This window comes from Schistocerca piceifrons, chromosome 1, assembly GCF_021461385.2.
Source record: "Schistocerca piceifrons isolate TAMUIC-IGC-003096 chromosome 1, iqSchPice1.1, whole genome shotgun sequence".
In the NCBI taxonomy this organism is placed as follows: Eukaryota; Metazoa; Arthropoda; class Insecta; order Orthoptera; family Acrididae; genus Schistocerca; species Schistocerca piceifrons.
The window spans coordinates 1,067,192,992-1,067,213,096 of record NC_060138.1 but is presented as its reverse complement, the minus strand read 5'-3'; the positions used below and the strand labels follow the sequence as shown (position 1 = coordinate 1,067,213,096).

Below are 20,105 nucleotides of genomic sequence, written 5' to 3'. Positions count from 1 at the left end.
GCCAAATTTCGCCGCACTATCCTAACGGATACGTTCTTTGTCCATCCCTGACTGATTTCTGCGGCTGTTTGGCGCAGTGTTGCCTTTCTGTTAGCACTGACACCGCTACACATTCGTAGCGGCTCTCGGTCGTTAAGTGAAGGCTGCCGGCCACTGCGTTGTCCGTTGTGAGATATAACGCCTGAAATTTGGTATTCGACACACGCACACTGTGGACACTGTGGTCGTGGAATATTGGATTCCCTAACGATTTCGGAAATGAAATATCCCGTCTAGCTGCGACCACCATTCCGCGTTCGAAGTTTGTTAATTTCCATCTGCGGCCATAATCACGACGGAGACCTTTTCACATGAATCGCCTGAGTACAAATGACGGCTCCGCCAACGCACTGCCTTTTTATACCTTGTGTACGCGATATTGCAACCATCTACATATCTGCATATTGCTATCCAACGACTTACCTCAGTGTATAACGTGAGTGTTGGTGGGCTGCCGCAGGCTCTGTGGGGCTGGGCTTCACGGCTGCGGGGCTGGTGCTGTCTTCGGTGTACATCTCGCGGGCCAAGCCGTCTGCACGCGCGCTGGCCGCCTGGAACGTCGCCGTCGAGCTGCTGGACGTGGCCGTTCACCTGGCCAAGCCGTTCCTCGGCTGCCCCAGCGACGACCTGCGAGGCGCCTGGGACCCCGCGCACCACTCGTGAGTCACGCGCCACCTGCTGCTAAAAGAGACACTACACTCTCAACTTGTCACGCAGACTAGAAAAGAAAAGCTTACAATAATTGTTAAAAGAATAGCCTTCAGTTCCGTAGAGAGTTCTATTTATTCACTGGTGACTAGTTTTGGGTAGCTTGTCCATTGCCAAATCGCGTGTATACAGGGTGGTCCATTGATCGTGACCGGACCAACGAAATAAGCGTCAAAAGAAAAAACTACAAAGAACAAAACTTGCTTGAAGGGGGAAACCAGATGGTGCTACGGTTGGTCCGCTAGATGGCGCTGCTGTAGGTCAAACGGATATCAACTGCGTTTTTTAAAATAGGAACCCCCATTTTTATTACATATTCGTGTAGTACGTAAAGAAATATGAATGTTTTAGGTGGACTACTTTTTTCGATTTGTGATAGATGGCGCTGTAATAGTCACAAACGTATAAGTACGTGGTATCACGTAACATTCCGCCAGTGCGGACGGTATTTGCTTCGTGATACATTACCCGTGTTAAAATGGACCGTTTACCAATTGCGGAAAAGGTCGATATCGTGTTGATGTATGGCTGTTGTGATCAAAATGCCCAACCGCCGTGTGCTATGCATGCTGCTCGGTATCCTGGACGACATCATCCAAGTGTCCGGACCGTTCGCCGGATAGTTAACTTATTTAATGAAACAGGAAGTGTTCAGTCGAATGTGAAATGTCAACCACGACCTGCAACAAATGAAGATGCCCAAGTAGGTGCTTTAGCTGCCGTCGCGGCGAATCCGCACATCAGTAGCAGACAAATTGCACGAGATTCGGGAATCTCAAAAACGTCGGTGTTGACAATGCTACATCAACATCGATTGCACCCGTACCAGATTTCTATGCACCAGGAATTGCGTGGCGGCGACTTTCAACGTCGCTACAGTTCTGCCACTGGCCACAAGAGAAATTACGTGACGATGACACATTTTTTGCACGCGTTCTATTTAGCGACGAAGCTTCATTCACCAACAGCGGTAACGTAAACCGGCATAATATGTACTATTGGGCAATAGAAAATCCACGATGGCTGCGACAAGTGGAACATCAGCGACCTTGGCGGGTTAATGCATGGTGCAGAATTATGGGGGGGAAGGATAACTGGCCCCCATTTTATCGATGGCAATGTAAATGGTGCAATGTATGCTATTTCCTACGTAATGTTCTACCGATGTTACTACAAGTAGTTTCACTGCATGACACAATGGCGATGTACTTCCAACATGATGGATGTCTGGCACATAGCTCGCATGCGGTTGAAGCGGTATTGAATAACATATTTCATGACAGATGGATTGCTCGTCGAAGCACCACACCATGGCCCGCAGGTTCACCGGATCTGACGTCCCCGGATTTCTTTCTGTGGGGAAAGTTGTAGGATATTTGCTATCGTGCTCCACCGACAACGCCTGACAACATGCGTCATCGCACTGTCAATGCATGTACGAACATTACGGAAGGCGAACTACTCGCTGTTGAGAGGAATGTCGTTACACGCATTGCCAAATGCATTCAGGTTGACGGACATCATTTTCAGCAGTTATTGCATTAATGGGATATTTACAGGTAATCACCCTGTAACAGAATGCGTTCTCAGAAATGATAAGTTCACAAAGGTACACGTATCACACTGGAAAAACCGAAATAAAGTGTTCAAACGTACCTACGTTCTGTATTTTAATTTAAAAAACCTAACTGTTAGCAGCTGTTCGTCTAAAATTGTGAGCCATATGTTTGTGACTATTACAGCTCCATCTATCACAAAGCGAAAAAAGTGGTCCAACTAAAACATTCATATTTCTTTACGTACCACACGAATATGTAATAAAAATGGTGGTTCCTATTTTAAAAAATGCAATTGATATTCGTTTGACCTATGGCAGCGCCATCTAGCGGGCCAACCATATCGCCATCTGGTTTCCCCCTTCAAGCTAGACAAGTTTCGTTTTTTGTAGTTTTTTCGTTTGATGCTCATTTCTTGAGATATTTGGCCCGGTCACTATCAATGGACCACCCTGTATAAGTCTTCCGTTATAATCATTAAATCTTTTGCGGCCTGTAATGCACATCTGGTTGTAACGCAAGACTTACGCATTGGTTTGGAGCCTAAGTTCATAGCGTTTTACCGTAAGTTTAATAAACGCAACAGATACACATAACAGAGGCTTTAGTCATCAATAATACACTATCCTTCACTATTTACGAAAGTGTGCCAGCGCTGAGGTAATTGTTCGATTCCATGACTGTAGAAATCGCGTGGTTTTGAGGCGAAGAACTCGTCGAGACACTTTCGGAACGTATTTTCAACCGGAAAGGAAGTTCCTTGAAGGTTGTTCGATAGAGAGTGGAAAAGGTGAAAGTCTGAGGCCACAACATTAGGTGAATAAGGTGGGTGGGAATGACTTCCCAGTCCAACTCATGTATAGCGTTTTTGTCAGTCTAGCAAAATGCGAGCAGGCATTATCGTCGAGTAGCGTCACTTCACGCAGTCTTCCTGGTCGTTGTTCTTGGATTGCTTCTGCAAGACGTCTCAGTTGTTGATAATAAATGTTAGCTGTGATGGTTGCACCTCGGGGAAGCAATTCGCAGTATTCCATACCGTCGCTGTTCCACCAGATGCATAACATTACCTGTTGTGGATGTGCGCAGGTCTTTGTACAGATAGTTGCTACCTTGTTTGGGCTCAATCATTCCTTTCTTTTCCTTACGTTACCATAAAGACAGTTTCTCTTCAGCCGTAACGACACAGGATAGAAATTGTCGGTGTTATTCGCGAGCCAATTGATGACGAGCAAACAGAGACGCACTTATTGGTATTTGTGATTTTGGCTTAGGGCATGTGGTACCTATATACCGTATTTTTGAACCTTCCCAATTGCATGTAAACGTCACACAGTGGTTGAATGATCACAGTTTATCACATTTGCCAGTTCTCGAGTGCCTTGATGTGGATCATTGCGGATTAATGAGTTTAATCGATCTCCATCAAACCCGGAAGGTCTTCTTGAACGTGGAGAGTCACTAATGTCGAAATAATCTTCCTTAAAATGAAAAAACCATTTTCCTGCTGTGTTCTGCTTAGTGGCATTATCCCCATACACGACGCAAATGTTTCTAGATACCTCCGCTGTTGTCACCCGTCTATTGAATTCAATATATATCGTAAATACACTCCTGGAAATTGAAATAAGAACACCGTGAATTCATTGTCCCAGGAAGGGGAAACTTTATTGACACATTCCTGGGGTCAGATACATCACATGATCACACTGACAGAACCACAGGCACATAGACACAGGCAACAGAGCATGCACAATGTCGGCACTAGTACAGTGTATATCCACCTTTCGCAGCAATGCAGGCTGCTATTCTCCCATGGAGACGATCGTAGAGATGCTGGATGTAGTCCTGTGGAACGGCTTGCCATGCCATTTCCACCTGGCGCCTCAGTTGGACCAGCGTTCGTGCTGGACGTGCAGACCGCTTGAGACGACGCTTCATCCAGTCCCAAACATGCTCAATGGGGGACAGATCCGGAGATCTTGCTGGCCAGGGTAGTTGACTTACACCTTCTAGAGCACGTTGGGTGGCACGGGATACATGCGGACGTGCATTGTCCTGTTGGAACAGCAAGTTCCCTTGCCGGTCTAGGAATGGTAGAACGATGGGTTCGATGACGGTTTGGATGTACCGTGCACTATTCAGTGTCTCCTCGACGATCACCAGTGGTCTACGGCCAGTGTAGGAGATCGCTCCCCACACCATGATGCCGGGTGTTGGTCCTGTGTGCCTCGGTCGTATGCAGTCCTGATTGTGGCGCTCACCTGCACGGCGCAAAACACGCATACGACCATCATTGGCACCAAGGCAGAAGCGACTCTCATCGCTGAAGACGACACGTCTCCGTTCGTCCCTCCATTCACGCCTGTCGCGACACCACTGGAGGCGGGCTGCACGATGTTGGGGCGTGAGCGGAAGACGGCCTAACGGTGTGCGGGACCGTAGCCCAGCTTCATGGAGACGGTTGCGAATGGTCCTCGCCGATACCCCAGGAGCAACAGTGTCCCTAATTTGCTGGGAAGTGGCGGTGCGGTCCCCTACGGCACTGCGTAGGATCCTACGGTCTTGGCGTGCATCCGTGCGTCGCTGCGGTCCGGTCCCAGGTCGACGGGCACGTGCACCTTCCGCCGACCACTGGCGACAACATCGATGTACTGTGGAGACCTCACGCCCCACGTGTTGAGCAATTCGGCGGTACGTCCACCCGGCCTCCCGCATGCCCACTATACGCCCTCGCTCAAAGTCCGTCAACTGCACATACGGTTCATGTCCACACTGTCGCGGCATGCTACCAGTGTTAAAGACTGCGATGGAGCTCCGTATGCCACGGCAAACTGGCTGACACTGACGGCGGCGGTGCACAAATGCTGCGCAGCTAGCGCCATTCGACGGCCAACCCCGTGGTTCCTGGTGTGTCCGCTGTGCCGTGCGTGTGATCATTGCTTGTACAGCCCTCTCGCAGTGTCCGGAGCAAGTATGGTGGGTCTGACACACCGGTGTCAATGTGTTCTTTTTTCCATTTCCAGGAGTGTATTCCGATTTGTACACTTGGCACTCCATTTTCTAGCGTCCACAGCTACACTTACCATCTCCAAATGACAAAATGACAATATGGAAACTTAAGTACCAACAGTTTACTATAAATAGAAAATGTCAACCGACAAATAAACCCTTAGCAACGGCAATACCAACATTCAGAACAAAAACGCCAAGAAGTTATGCACCAACCAAATAAATGGATGATTTGATAACGGACGAGCCGGCCGAAAGTAGTCATCAATGGATAAATGAAACTTCCTAGGCAACTTTATGACGGATCCTTTAACAGTTACTGTAATCAACGATCCATTAACACCAGGATCAAAGAGCATAAACGACATTGCAGGTTGGGGCAAGTGGAAAAATCGGCCGTGGCAGAGCACGCACTGAATGAGACCGACCACGTAATAAAATTCGCCGACAAGGAAGTTCTGGCTGTAGAGAAGCACTATCACACGCGCTTGTTCAGAGAAGCTGTGGAAATACAAAAACACGCGAATAGTTTGAACAAGAAAGAGGAAAGTCTTAAGGTAAACGGATCCTGGCTTCCCGTACTGCAGCGAACGACCGTCGCAGGTAGCAAGAGGAGAACCGCACCGGAAATGACCGTGGAGAAGCCCTCGGACGTTGGCGCGCCAGGTACATATAGTCTGCGCCCGCGAGCTCGGCTCCAGTTCACCAGCGGCAATGGAGGGTGAAGCTTTGACAATGCCAGCCACTCGTGCTGGCGAAACGTCAGAAAAATCATTAGATGAATGTCGGCCGAAGAACCCGAGACAGAAGCCAGTAGGCAGTTTGTCAACAAGTGGCCACGAAAGCCTCATCAATTTTGAGTTACTGTAATCACGTAAAAGCTGCTAACCTGTTCAATCCCCAGCATACTGGAGACGCAGAAAAAAGGCTGTTTATGACGTTTAGTCATGAAGTTTTAAGTAATGCCTCGGAAAATCAAAGTGTCGAAATTAATTTGTAACGCGGTGCCAAAACAAAATATCGTAGCTCATTAAAATGTGGAATATTGTGTCTTAATTCGTTTTCGTCAGTAGCAGAAACGTTGCATCTCTGTTAGGGCTGTCAACAACAAATCTTCAACCTTTTCCCATGGCGTGACACAGGTACAACTTTCTGCTGCTGCCCAAAATCGAACTACAGCGCAATACTCCAGTTTATCAAGAGCTGTGCCATTTGCTTCCTCTAGCGGGGCGTTGCGGTACTTTGGTAAGGATAGGTCAAAGTGTACCTGGGCTGCAAATGCACAAAATTTAATTACGTAGTTTTATATTCTCGACGTGATTATTAAAACTTTTTGTCTACCCTTATTATTATTATTATTTTACTATTTGCAGTTCATTTCAATGTAAAGGCTTCATATTCATGCACATAGGAACGCAGTCGTCTCAGCAAGTGTATCGGGTCATAACATGGAAGATTCGTCTGTTATAGCTACGCTGTGACTAGCCAATCACAGTCTAACTGTACCAGGTGACGGAGTGACGGTGACGGTGGTGTTGGTGGTGATGATGATGAAGGTGGTGATGACAATGATGATGATGATAGTGGTGGTGATCGTGATGACGATCATGATGCCTTATGATGTGATGACACAATGCAACTGAAAATCGTTAATATATTTAGGGTATGGAGGCTGGGACGCGTGCCCTGAGCGTTGTTTCTTTAAGAGCGCGCTTTTGTCATAGGCGAAATAAGGAATTGTAAAATACGGGGTAAGCGTGGGGGAGTTTGTTGTTTTGGTCGTTACAGCTCTCCATCGTTGACCAGCATTGAAACAAGTAAAAAGGAATTGCATTATTGTTGCAAGCATCGACTGAGTGTTCTTCCTCATTTTGAATTTATCATACTTACAAGAGTTATTGTTGATCAAAATAAACGTACGCCCCGATAGCTGAATGGTCAGCGTGACGGACTGCCGGGTTCGATTCCCGGCTGGGTTGGGGATTTTCTCAGCTCAGGGACTGGGTGTTGTGGTGTCTTCATCAGCATTTCATCCCCATCCGGCCCGCAGGTCGCCCAATATGGCGTCGAATGTAATAAGACCTGCACCAAGGCGGCCGGACCTGCCCGTTAGGAGCCTCCCGACCAATGACGCCAAACGCTCATTTCCATTTCCATCGCAATAAACGAGTGAATAAGCTAGTCAAAAACGGAAATTAAACAAAGAATGGGGAATACTGATGGCGACGAAGTGGGGCAGTCACAAATTAAGCGTTCGCCCTAGTAAAAGTCTCCCTGCTGAATATGAAACCTCTGTGCTTTGAAGCCGATGGCAAATCGTCAAAAAATAATAAATACACAGTGCTGTCTATGAAATAATAACATAAGAGAACCATTTTTATTCTGTATGATAAGGTATTTATCAACTGGAATCCCCATTTCTTCCAGCACTATAAAAGCAGAAATGGTCCCTAGTTGTCTTTCTATAGTTTACTTTTCTTAGATAATAATGTCATGAGGCCCTCTCCTACCTCTATACGTGAATCACAGTAAGAAAGTTATTGATAGTTGAGCATACAGAGAGCAATATTGTCGGTTGATTATCCTCGCGTTCTGGTGCGGTAGCAACAACTGCGTGGGCCCACGCTGAGTATATTGACGCGCGCCCTGTTAATGTGCAGTACGGATTTAGCTTTGTAGGGTAGCAATAGACTTATCACATTCCAGTAAAATTACGCTGCATTAAAAAATTCTGGCATTGCAAGTCGTGAACTACGACACGAAACAGAGCAATGAGCATAAATTATAATTATGCCTGAGATGCATAATATTTCAGACAGCTTTAACTCTGTTTCGCTTATGTCCGTAGTTGCACCCCTTGAGAAATAGGGCATTGTATGCCACCCAGGGGATAGTAGACGTACTGATAACAGTTTCAACGTCGTCCACCAACAGAGCACTATATGTGTCTACCCTTTAGAAGGGAATGCTCGCAGCCAGGACGCCCTGTGTGGTGCAAACGTGTGAGGTAAGCAGAAAACCATCCCACTGAGACTCACTCGTGCTTCTTACAGCCAACAGAGAATTTTGGAATAGGTCAAATTCTGGCCCTTCGAGTGGCAGGATGGTTCTTTCGGAGAACTGCCACACACGTCGGACGTGCCGCCCCATTGTCTTCAGCGATGAAATCAGATTCTGCACGCGCACAAGTGATGGTACGACGTATACGTAGTGAGTGTTGTTTTGGTAGAGTGCATTCGTCCAAGACACACCGCCTCACGGCAGGCCTTATGGTTTCGGATGCGATGAGCTACAACACTCGTTCACCTTTGGTGTTTTTTTTCGGGGGGGGGGGGGCGGGGAAGGGGAGAGGGGGAAGAGGGGGTCGGGACAGTAAGCAGTGCTTGGTACGTGCATTACCATCTCTGGACTTGTCTCGAGTCGAGCATATCCGGGATATGATGGGACGAGGTGTGATTCTTGCAACTCGTCAACCAACAATTCTTTTAGAACCATGTAAACAGGTCAAGCACGCGTGGCATAATGCATCCCAGGACAGTATTAGCCATTTGTACGATCGACTTCCCCATGTACCATGGACCTTGCCGTTGGTGGGGAGGCTTGCGTGCCTCTGCGATACAGATGGCCGCACCGTAGGTGCAACCACAACGGGGGGGGGGGGGGGGGGTGTATCTGTTGAGAGGCCAGACAAACGTGTGGTTCCTCAAGAGGGGCAGCAGCCTTTTCAGTAGATGCTGGGGCAACAGTCTGGATGATTGACTGAACTGGCCTTGCAACATAAACCAAAACGACCTTGTTGTGCTGGTACTGCGAACGGCTGAAAGCAGGGGGAAACTACGGCCGTAATTTTTCCCGAGGGCATGCAGATTTACTGTATGGATAAATGATGATGGCGTCCTCTTGGGTAAAATATTCCGGAGGTAAAATAGTCCCCCATTTGGATCTCCGGGCGGGGACTACTCAAGAGGACGTCGCTATCAGGAAAAAGAAAACTGGCGTTCTACGGATCGGAGCGTGGAATGTCAGATCCCTTAATCGGGCAGGTAGGTTAGAAAATTTAAAAAGGGAAATGGATAGGTTAAAGTTAGATATAGTGGGAATTAGTGAAGTTCGGTGGCAGGAGGAACAAGACTTTTGGACAGGTGAATACAGGTTTATAAACATAAAATCAAATAGGGGTAATGCAGGAATGGGTTTAATAATGAAAAAAAATAGGAGTGCGGGTAAGCTACTACAAACAGCATAGTGAACGCATTATTGTGGCCAAGATAGACACGAAGCCCACGCCTGCTACAGTAGTACAAGTTTATGTGCCAACTAGCTCTGCAGATGATGAAGAAATTGAAGAAATATATGATGAGATAAAAGAAATTATTCAGGTAGTGAAGGGAGACGAAAATTTAATGGTCATGGGTGACTCGAATTCGAGATTAGGAAAAGGGAGAGAAGGAAACATAGTAGCTGAATATGGATTGGGGCTAAGAAATGAAAGAGAAAGCCGCCTGGTAGAGTTTTGCACAGAGCATAACTTAATCATAGCTAACACTTGGTTCAAGAATCATGAAAGAAGGTTGTACACATGGAAGAATCCTGGAGATACTAGAAGGTATCAGATAGATTATATAATGGTAAGACAGAGATTTAGGAACCAGGTTTTAAATTGTAAGACATTTCCAGGGGCAGATGTGGACTCTGACCACAATCTACTGGTAATGAACTGTAGATTAAAACTGAAGAAACTGCAAAAAGGTGGGAATTTAAGGAGATGGGACCTGGATAAACTGAAAGAACCAGAGGTTGTACAGAGTTTCAGGGAGAGCATAAGGGAGCAATTGACAGGAATGGGGGAAAGAAGTACAGTAGAAGAAGAATGGGTAGCTCTGAGGGATGAAGTAGTGAAGGCAGCAGAGGATCAAGTAGGTAAAAAGACAAGGGCTAGTAGAACTCCTTGGGTAACAGAAGAAATATTGAACTTAATTGACGAAACGAGAAAATATAAAAATGCAGTACATGAAGCAGGTAAAAAGGAATACAGATATCTCAAAAATGAGATCGACAGGAAGTGCAAAACGGCTAAGCAGTGATGGCTAGAGGACAAATGTAAGGATGTAGAGGCTTATTTCACTAGGGGCAAGATAGATACTGCCTACAGGAAAATTAAAGAGACCTTTGGAGAAAAGAGAACCACTTGTATGAATATCAAGAGCTCAGATGGAAACCCAGTTCTAAGCAAAGAAGGGAAAGCAGAAAGGTGGAAGGAGTATATTGAGGGTCTATACAAGGGCGATGTACTGGAAGACAATATTATGGAAATGGAAGAGGATGTAGATGAAGATGAAATGGGAGATACGATACTGCGTGAAGAGTTTGACAGAGCACTGAAAGACCTGAGTCGAAACAAGGCCCCGGGAGTAGACAACATTCCATTGGAACTACTGACGGCCTTGGGAGAGCCAGTCCTGACAAAACTCTACCATCTGGTGAGCAAGATGTATGAGACAGGCGAAATACCCTCATACTTCAAGAAGAATATAATAATTCCAATCCCAAAGAAAGCAGGTGTTGACAGATGTGAAAATTACCGAACTATCAGTTTAATAAGTCACAGCTGCAAAATATTAACGCGAATTCTTTACAGAAGAATGGAAAAACTGGTAGATGCCGACCTCGGGGAAGATCAGTTTGGATTCCGTAGAAATACTGGAACATGTGAGGTAATACTGACCTTACGACTTATCTTAGAAGAAAGATTAAGGAAAGGCAAACCTACGTTTCTAGCATATCTAGACTTAGAGAAAGCTTTTGACAATGTTGATTGGAATACTCTCTTTCAAATTCTAAAGGTGGCGTGGGTAAAATAAAGGGAGCGAAAGGCTATTTACAATTTGTACGGAAACCAGATGGCAGTTCTAAGAGTCGAGGGGCGTGAAAGCGAAGCAATGGTTGGGAAAGGAGTGAGACAGGGTTGTAGCCTGTCCCCGATGTTATTCAATCTGTATATTGAGCAAGCAGTAAAGGAAACAAAAGAAAAATTCGGAGTAGGTATTAAAATCCATGGAGAAGAAATAAAAACTTTAAGGTTCGCCGATGACATTGTATATTTATCAGAGACAGCAAAGGACTTGGAAGAGCAGTTGAACGGAATGTATAGTGTCTTGAAAGGAGGATATAAGATGAACATCAAAAAAGCAAAACAAGGATAATGGAATATAGTCGAATTAAGTCGGGTGATGCTGAGGGCATTAGATTAGGAAATGAGACACTTAAAGTAGCAAAGGAGTTTTGCTATTTGGGGAGCAAAATAACTGATGATGGTCGAAGTAGGGAAGATATAAAATGTAGACTGGCAATGGCAAGGAAAGCGTTTCTAAAGAAGAGAAATTTGTTAACATCGAGTATAGATTTAAGTGTCAGGAAGTCGTTTCTGAAAGTATTTGTATGGAGTGTAGCCATGTATGGAAGTGAAACATGGGCGATAACTAGTTTGGACAAGAAGAGAATAGAAGCTTTCGAAATGTGGTGCTACAGAAGAATGCTGAAGATTAGATGGGTAGATCACATAACTAATGATGAAGAATAGAATTGGGGAGAAGAGGAATATGTGGCACAACTTGACAAAAAGAAGGGACCGGATAGTAGGACGTGTTCTGAGGCATCAAGGGATCACAAATTTAGCATTGGAGGGCAGCGTGGAGGGTAAATATCGTAGAGGGAGACCAAGAGATGAATACACTAAGCAGATTCAGAAGGATGTAGGTTGCAGTACGTACTGGGAGATGAAGAAGCTTGCTCAGGATAGAGTAGCATTGAGAGCTGCATCAAACAAGTCTCAGGACTGAAGACCACAACAACAACAACGATCGACTGGATGCCAGAGTCATCGCCTGCATGTCAGCCCGTGGAGGCTAGCCACGTACTAATACAGTTGTTTCGGCGTGGGTCCATGTTGGTACCTCAGAACCTCTTGTGCTACTGGTCTGCAAACATTTCATTTATTTCATATGCAGTCTTGCGACAATAAATGTTGAGTGAATTGGAAACCTGTAAAAGGGTGTAATAATTTTTTCCGGTGGATATGTTTTCCGGATAATTTTTGGTGGATTAAAGAATAAATACGTACATCAACATTACATCTTTCATTAGACTTCGCCGGAACAGTGAGTAAAGGAGAAACGAAAGAAAAGTCAGGCTAAAAAATGCTTTACACATAAGCAGTTATCAATAGCCCTGGAGGAAGTTCTAATATTCCTAAACTGGTGAAAAAAAGGTACTCTCCAGTGTGGATAAACTGAGCATCTAATGAAAGACTTGAATGGAGCAAATATGAATGTGATCCACGTCACATGGTGCAAGCGCTGCCTTTATTCGCACTCGTTGTCTATATGCCAGCTGTCGAATTTCGAGACGTGCTGGTAGATGGTTCTCATTCTCACACGAGGCATGATCTCCTCACAAATAAACATCATTTGCATGCAGTTCCCGAATAAGATACGCGCTGCATAATTTTTCCATATATACAAGATATCGGCAGTTATTCCTATAACCTCACAGGTACATTCTCTGACCCTTACTATGTTGTCAGTGGAGTGCCCACTGCCTTTTTAAAAACAAAAACTGGAAATAATAGATAGCCAGGAACCGATGATTAAAATGAGCTTTAAGTCATCTTTCAGTAACAGTTGCATGTGTCTGCACGGTCACACTTCAACGTATAAACGTTTGCTTGTTAAATTCCAGCAATGTTTGCGTTGCCTGCCAGGTGGAACATGACGTCGGAGTGCAACGCGGGCTGCCTGTGCGGGCCCCACGTCAAGTACGCCCCCGTCTGCTCCGCGGACGGCGCCGCCACCTTCTTCTCCGCCTGCCACGCCGGCTGCCAGGACAGCGCCATCCTCAACGGCACGCTGGTAAGCACCGCCCGCCAAAGTGAACTGCTTATCTGACTGGGGTGGCAGCACTGTCGTGTTTACGACCGAGAAGCAGCGAGGAGAGGTACGCGTACCCGTACTTGACCTTGGTCTTTCGAAGGTCTAATAGGAATAATTTCTTGGAAGTTTATCGCATTGATCGAAAAATGTTTTGTTTACCTTATGCAACACATCATTAACGAGTACAAAACGAAGGCCCTGCAGGAAAACAAGGACGTTTGTAAGAACCATCTGAAAATGGATTTGTAATAAATCTGAAAAGCGTAATGGTTTGCTTCAAACAAAATTTTATGAAGCATTGTGTTTTTATGGTGTATTAAACCGGGGACCTAGAAACGACAAAGAGGCTTCGTCCAGCTGTGGCCCCCAGTGGTTCACAACCCCACAACAGGCCACAGCAGGCTACCCACCTCACCGCCGTCGCACACCGAACCCAGGGTTATTGTTCGGGTTCGGGCCCCAGTGTACCCTCCGCGCCCCAGGGAACGTCTCATATCAAACGAGTGTTACCCCAAATGTTTGCATGGTAGAGTAATTGTGATGTACGCGTACGTGGAATCATTGTTAGTGCAGCAATCGCCGATATAGTGTAACTGAGGCGGAATAAGGCGAACCAGCCCGCATTCGCCGAGGTAGATGGAAAACCGCCTTAAAAACCATCCGCAGGCTGGCCGGACAGCAGACCACGGCACTAATCCGCCGGGCGGACTCGTGCCGGGACCGCCACTAGAGATGGGCAAACTCGTTCATCCTTGGGAACTAGTTCACTCCTGATCGTTCATTTTTGGGAACCGTTCATTTTTATTCGTTCACTGTTCATTTGTGCTTGGTATATGGTTCTTACGAAAAACTGAAAACTAGTAGTTTAAGTGACTGAAGGATGGAGGGCACCAAGAGGGGCACTTGCCTCCCACCTGGAGTATAGAGTTTTTATTAATTACAGAATTCTGACACACTTTTAGAAGTAATTTCTGTGATTCTGCAGAACCTCTCGTTTAGACAAATGTAGCATTGTGTGGCTGATCGCAGGAAAATAATATAGGGTGGCGCACGGAAAACCGGCCCCGAGTACAGACTGCTTGCCAATTACGGACGATGTGTTGCCCGTTACGAGTAGATACAACAAACAGACAAACATGTAATAACCAGGCAGTGAAGAAATAACAAGCTAATGCAAGCAACAACTGCGAAACAATCGATGACGATGTGTAGAGAGCTGGTGAAGAGAACATGAAATTCTCAAGCTACACGCATGGGCTATAGCTCATGTAAACGTGTTGGTGGCTGTCTCCCAACTTAATAGACCACAAGTGTCTTGTATAAAATTCTTCGTTTCGACTTCCACTACATAGCTATGCTACGTTTAAACAATAATCGTTTACACCCTATATACACGTCACGTTGTCTCTGAGTTCGTAGGCGAAGTAAAGACTTTATGGAAGAATAAAATAAAATGTGGTTTTCTCATCATACTTGCGTCACACGCTTAGTAAAATTTAGGTTTTTATGTTGCATTATTAAAGTTAATGCAGCAGTAATAATAATTATTAAGTTCGCAGTAGTAAAGTTTTTGGTTTGAAAGCTCCTTCTGAACAAATGTTTTTGAGATAATAAGTAAATACGATTTTATGGCAATCTATCTTCCTACTGAGCCAAAATGACCCACAACCCATTTTTTCCCAAAGAAACCAAACTAGCAGGTAATGCAAATTGGAAACAACCAAACTTAAAAATAATTAGAACCTTCCTAAATGTAATGTTTTGTATATGAAAGATACACGAAAATCGTTTCATATGCATTTTCTTACACTAAAAATTAAGCAAATTATTGAAAGTTAGTTGCTAAATCAAGTCGATGAAATCAAAAAATATGTGAATAACAAAAAAACTTGCCTTGTTATAAGTATGACTTCTGCTGTTCATCGATATAATGAAGTGAGATGATATACGCTTTTGTTACCTGAAAAGATGTACCTATTACATACAACGTAATTTTATGTAATTTACGTAACTATAAAATACTTTTTGATTACCGGTCGTGGACGCTGAATAGCCAGAGCCAAGTGCAAGAACAGTTTGGAACACATGTAAAATGGGCGAGCGCAGTGAACGAAACAAACAACCGGATACTGAACTAACTAGCAGCAGTCAGAAGTGGAACTGAGACAGGTGGTCATGCGAAGAACGACGAGTGCGGCCGAGGAAGACCGAGACTGAGACGAGCACGCGATCGAGGATGGAACGAGAACTGCCGAAGTGACCGCCGCGACCGAAGTGAACTAGTGAACTATGAACCGATCGTTCCTCGTTCTGGGGAACTATAAGTAGACCGCCGCGACTGAAGTGAACTATGAACCGATCGTTCCTCGTTCCCGGGAACTATAAGTAGACCGCCGTGACCGAAGTGAACTATGAACCGATCGTTCCTTGGAATTCGTTCCTTGGTCCTTTCGTTCATCTTGGTGAACCGTTCCTTTGCACTCGTTCGTTCGCGAACTAAACTGGCACGCCTTCCCACTCGGGAAGCAGTGGGTCAGACCGCGCGGCTAGACTGGCGGGCATTTTATAAACCATACTTGTGGCTTTTTGCTGTTTAAATTACAAAACTCATAAAAGTGCTCATCGTTTTTAGTTACTAACGCCGAAGTCCCGGGCTTGTCTCTCAGGGACCACTTCAAGTTTTTATTCTGGTGGTAAGGTCGGGAAAGAGATTGATTCAGCTTTGTGGGGCTGGCCAAGCTGGTCACTGAAGCACAAGTCACCACAGCAGTATTTTACGTCGAAAGGCTTTCAACAGGCAAGGTAACGCATGACGATTGTTTATTATCAGTAAAAGCATCAGCTGTTTTTTTTGTTTTTTTTTTTTTAGTCTAGAGAGCGAGTTGCTTGACATATTATGACTACAGATCGTTGTTTTTGCAAGATTCTAGACCAAGTCTATAGGATTTAAATCTAGGTGGTACAGTTGCAGTGGGCAGGGAACCATTTTGACAAAAAATTTTCAGTGGAATAAAGAGCAGAATGGTAGTGCTCCTTAATTAATGCCAGAAGCTCGGCCTCCCTTGTGTCCGCCTATTTTTAATTTTTTTCTGTTTATTTATAAATGATAGCCTAACGTTTGCTGTTATACCCATAGTGGAGAAGTGACCACGAAAGGAAACTCTGCATTCACAATGAAACATTGCTTGGCACAATTGTTTGACAATACTCGTCAGAGACTGTCACTTTGTAACAGTTATTCACAGAGTAGTGTGTATCAGTAATAAATATACCACTGGCTGCTTTAACTCTTAATAGTTGACTCAGCTTTCTACCCTGATGACGATATATCGAAGGAAGACACCATCTTCTTCTGCGACGTGTCGCTGGTTCAGCTCAGTAGTCTGCTACCGGCGCACTCGTCCTGCAGACACCTTGCAAAATACACTCCTGGAAATGGAAAAAAGAACACATTGACACCGGTGTGTCAGACCCACCATACTTGCTCCGGACACTGCGAGAGCGCTGTACAAGCAATGATCACACGCACGGCACAGCGGACACACCAGGAACCGCGGTGTTGGCCGTCGAATGGCGCTAGCTGCGCAGCATTTGTGCACCGCCGCCGTCAGTGTCAGCCAGTTTGCCGTGGCATACGGAGCTCCATCGCAGTCTTTAACACTGGTAGCATGCCGCGACAGCGTGGACGTGAACCGTATGTGCAGTTGACGGACTTTGAGCGAGGGCGTATAGTGGGCATGCGGGAGGCCGGGTGGACGTACCGCCGAATTGCTCAACACGTGGGGCGTGAGGTCTCCACAGTACATCGATGTTGTCGCCAGTGGTCGGCGGAAGGTGCACGTGCCCGTCGACCTGGGACCGGACCGCAGCGACGCACGGATGCACACCAAGACCGTAGGATCCTACGCAGTGCCGTAGGGGACCGCACCGCCACTTCCCAGCAAATTAGGGACACTGTTGCTCCTGGGGTATCGGCGAGGACCATTCGCAACCGTCTCCATGAAGCTGGGCTACGGTCCCGCACGCCGTTAGGCCGTCTTCCGCTCGCGCCCCAGCATCGTGCAGCCCGCCTCCAGTGGTGTCGCGACAGGCGTGAATGGAGGGACGAATGGAGACGTGTCGTCTTCAGCGATGAGAGTCGCTTCTGCCTTGGTGCCAATGATGGTCGTATGCGTGTTTGGCGCCGTGCAGGTGAGCGCCACAATCAGGATTGCATACGACCGAGGCACACAGGGCCAACACCCGGCATCATGGTGTGGGGAGCGATCTCCTACACTGGCCGTACACCACTGGTGATCGTCGAGGGGACACTGAATAGTGCACGGTACATCCAAACCGTCATCGAACCCATCGTTCTACCATTCCTAGACCGGCAAGGGAACTTGCTGTTCCAACAGGACAATGCACGTCCGCATGTATCCCGTGCCACCCAACGTGCTCTAGAAGGTGTAAGTCAACTACCCTGGCCAGCAAGATCTCCGGATCTGTCCCCCATTGAGCATGTTTGGGACTGGATGAAGCGTCGTCTCACGCGGTCTGCACGTATAGCACGAACGCTGGTCCAACTGAGGCGCCAGGTGGAAATGGCATGGCAAGCCGTTCCACAGGACTACATCCAGCATCTCTACGATCGTCTCCATGGGAGAATAGCAGCCTGCATTGCTGCGAAAGGTGGATATACACTGTACTAGTGCCGACATTGTGCATGCTCTGTTGCCTGTGTCTATGTGCCTGTGGTTCTGTCAGTGTGATCATGTGATGTATCTGACCCCAGGAATGTGTCAATAAAGTTTCCCCTTCCTGGGACAATGAATCCACGGTGTTCTTATTTCAAATTCCAGGAGTGTAGTACCATTCATGCACAATGTGGTGCGGCGTTTCTACACATATGTATAGTTTTTGTTGTGAAATCTGTAGTCAGACAGCGGTTTTCCATCCCTAGACGATTAACAACCGTACAGTTTTCTGGTGTCAGCATCTGATGTGTCTCACCCAGGCGAGGAGCATCTGCCGAAGACGTCACAAAGTTTCCGAATTACCGACTCCGTTCGTAGAAAATTTGCGACATAGTCGCGAATAAAGACAGTTATTCAGGAAGCGTAAAATTTATTTCACCTCAGTCTGTAATCACAAATATTTGTGCTCAACATATCGATTTCGGTCACTGGTAACCACCTTCAGATCTGCAGAAAGAAGAGGAAACCAAATACAACTAATGGACAGACTACATAATATTAACAATTTTCAGGCTTGAAACTGGTTTGATACGTCCCGCCACGAGTTCCTCTTCCTGTGACAACTTTTTCATCTGATTAGCACTTGTAACTTAATTCCTCGGTTATTTTCTGGATGTATTCCAATCTTTGTCTTCCTTCGCTGCATTTACCCTCTGTAGCTCCCTGTATTACCATGGAAGTTATTCCGTGATGTCTTAACAGACGTCCTACCAACCGGATTCTTCTTCTTGTCAGGGTTTTCCTTACAGGGTGTAAACGTTATAACTTGCCAAAAAATGTCCTGTTACTACAACACAAGTAATTGATTTAAAACGACTAGTAATAGGTTTGTCCATTTCCTTCGGTTGTACCAGAAAATAAAGAAAAAAACAGTTCATCTCGGGACAGTATTTTTGGACAAGAAGACACTGTGGACAGTGCACCCGGATTAGACGTCACTTCTGTAAACGTTCTCCCCATTATACTGGGAAAAACCGTTAAACAGGATCAGAACGCTACGAGATGTATGCTCCGCCCCCTCCTCCAACACAGGTGCACGTATGTAAGCTATCGGTTCGTATTATTTACTGCTGCGCGAGCGTGTGTCGCAAACACATAGACAGCTACGGCCTCCATAGTTGGGTCACTGTAATACGCCGACCTCGGCGCCAACGGCGAGGTACACTATGTGATCAAAAGTATCCGGACACCGCAAAAACATACGTGCTGCCATCTACTGCCAGGTACTCCATATCAGCGACTTCAGTAGTCATTAGACATCGTGAGCGAACAGAATGGGGCTCTCCGCGGAACTCATGGACTTCGAACGTGGTCAGGTGATTGGGTGTCACTTGTGTCATACGTCTGTACGCGAGATTTCCACACTCCTAAACATTCCTAGGTCCACTGTTTCCGATGTGATAGTGAAGTGGAAGCCTGAAGGGAGACGTACAGCACAAAAGCGTACAGGCCGACCTCGTCTGTTGACTGACAGAGACCGCCGACATTTGAAGAGGGTCGTAATGTGCAATAGGTAGACATCTATTTAGACCATCACACAAGAATTTCAAACTGCATCAGAATCTACTGCAAGTACTATGACAGTTAGGCGGGAGATGATAAAACTTGGATTTCATGGTCGGACTCCTGCCCATAAGCCAAATATCACGCTGGTAAATGCCAAACGATGTCTTGCTTGGTGTAAGGAGCGTAAACAATGGACGATTGAACAATGTAAAAACGTTGTGTGGAGTGACGAATCACGGTATACAATGTGGCGATCCGATGGCAGGGTGTGTGTATGGCGCATGCCCTGTGAATTTCATCTGCCAGCGTGTGTAGTGCCAACAGTGAAATTCGGAGGCGGTGTTTTTAATGGAGGGGGCTTGAACACCTTGTTGTTTTGCGTGGGACTATCACAGCACAGGCCTACATTGATGTTTTAAGCACCTCCTTGGTTCCCACTGTTGAAGAGCAATTCGGAGATGGCGATTGCATCTTTCAACACGATCGAGCACGACCTGTGGCGGAGTGCTTACACGACAATAACATCCCTGTAATGGACTAACCTGTACAGAGTCCTGACCTGAATCCTATAGAACACCCTTGGGATGTTTTGGAACGCCGGTTTTGTGTCAGGTCTCACCAAC

The 20,105-nt window shown here is 46.0% G+C and overlaps 1 protein-coding gene across 2 annotated transcripts in view; it reads left to right on the top strand.

Moving 5' to 3' along the window:
- The window catches only part of LOC124799394 (solute carrier organic anion transporter family member 74D-like), a 213,403-nt gene that overhangs the window by 166,300 nt on the left and 26,998 nt on the right, over positions 1-20,105 (top strand). For both annotated transcript variants that reach the window (XM_047262920.1, XM_047262921.1), the window contains exons 9-10: positions 500-698; positions 13,072-13,219. In XM_047262920.1, the coding sequence (XP_047118876.1) occupies positions 500-698; positions 13,072-13,219 (347 nt within the window). The remainder of the gene's footprint in view (positions 1-499; positions 699-13,071; positions 13,220-20,105) is intronic.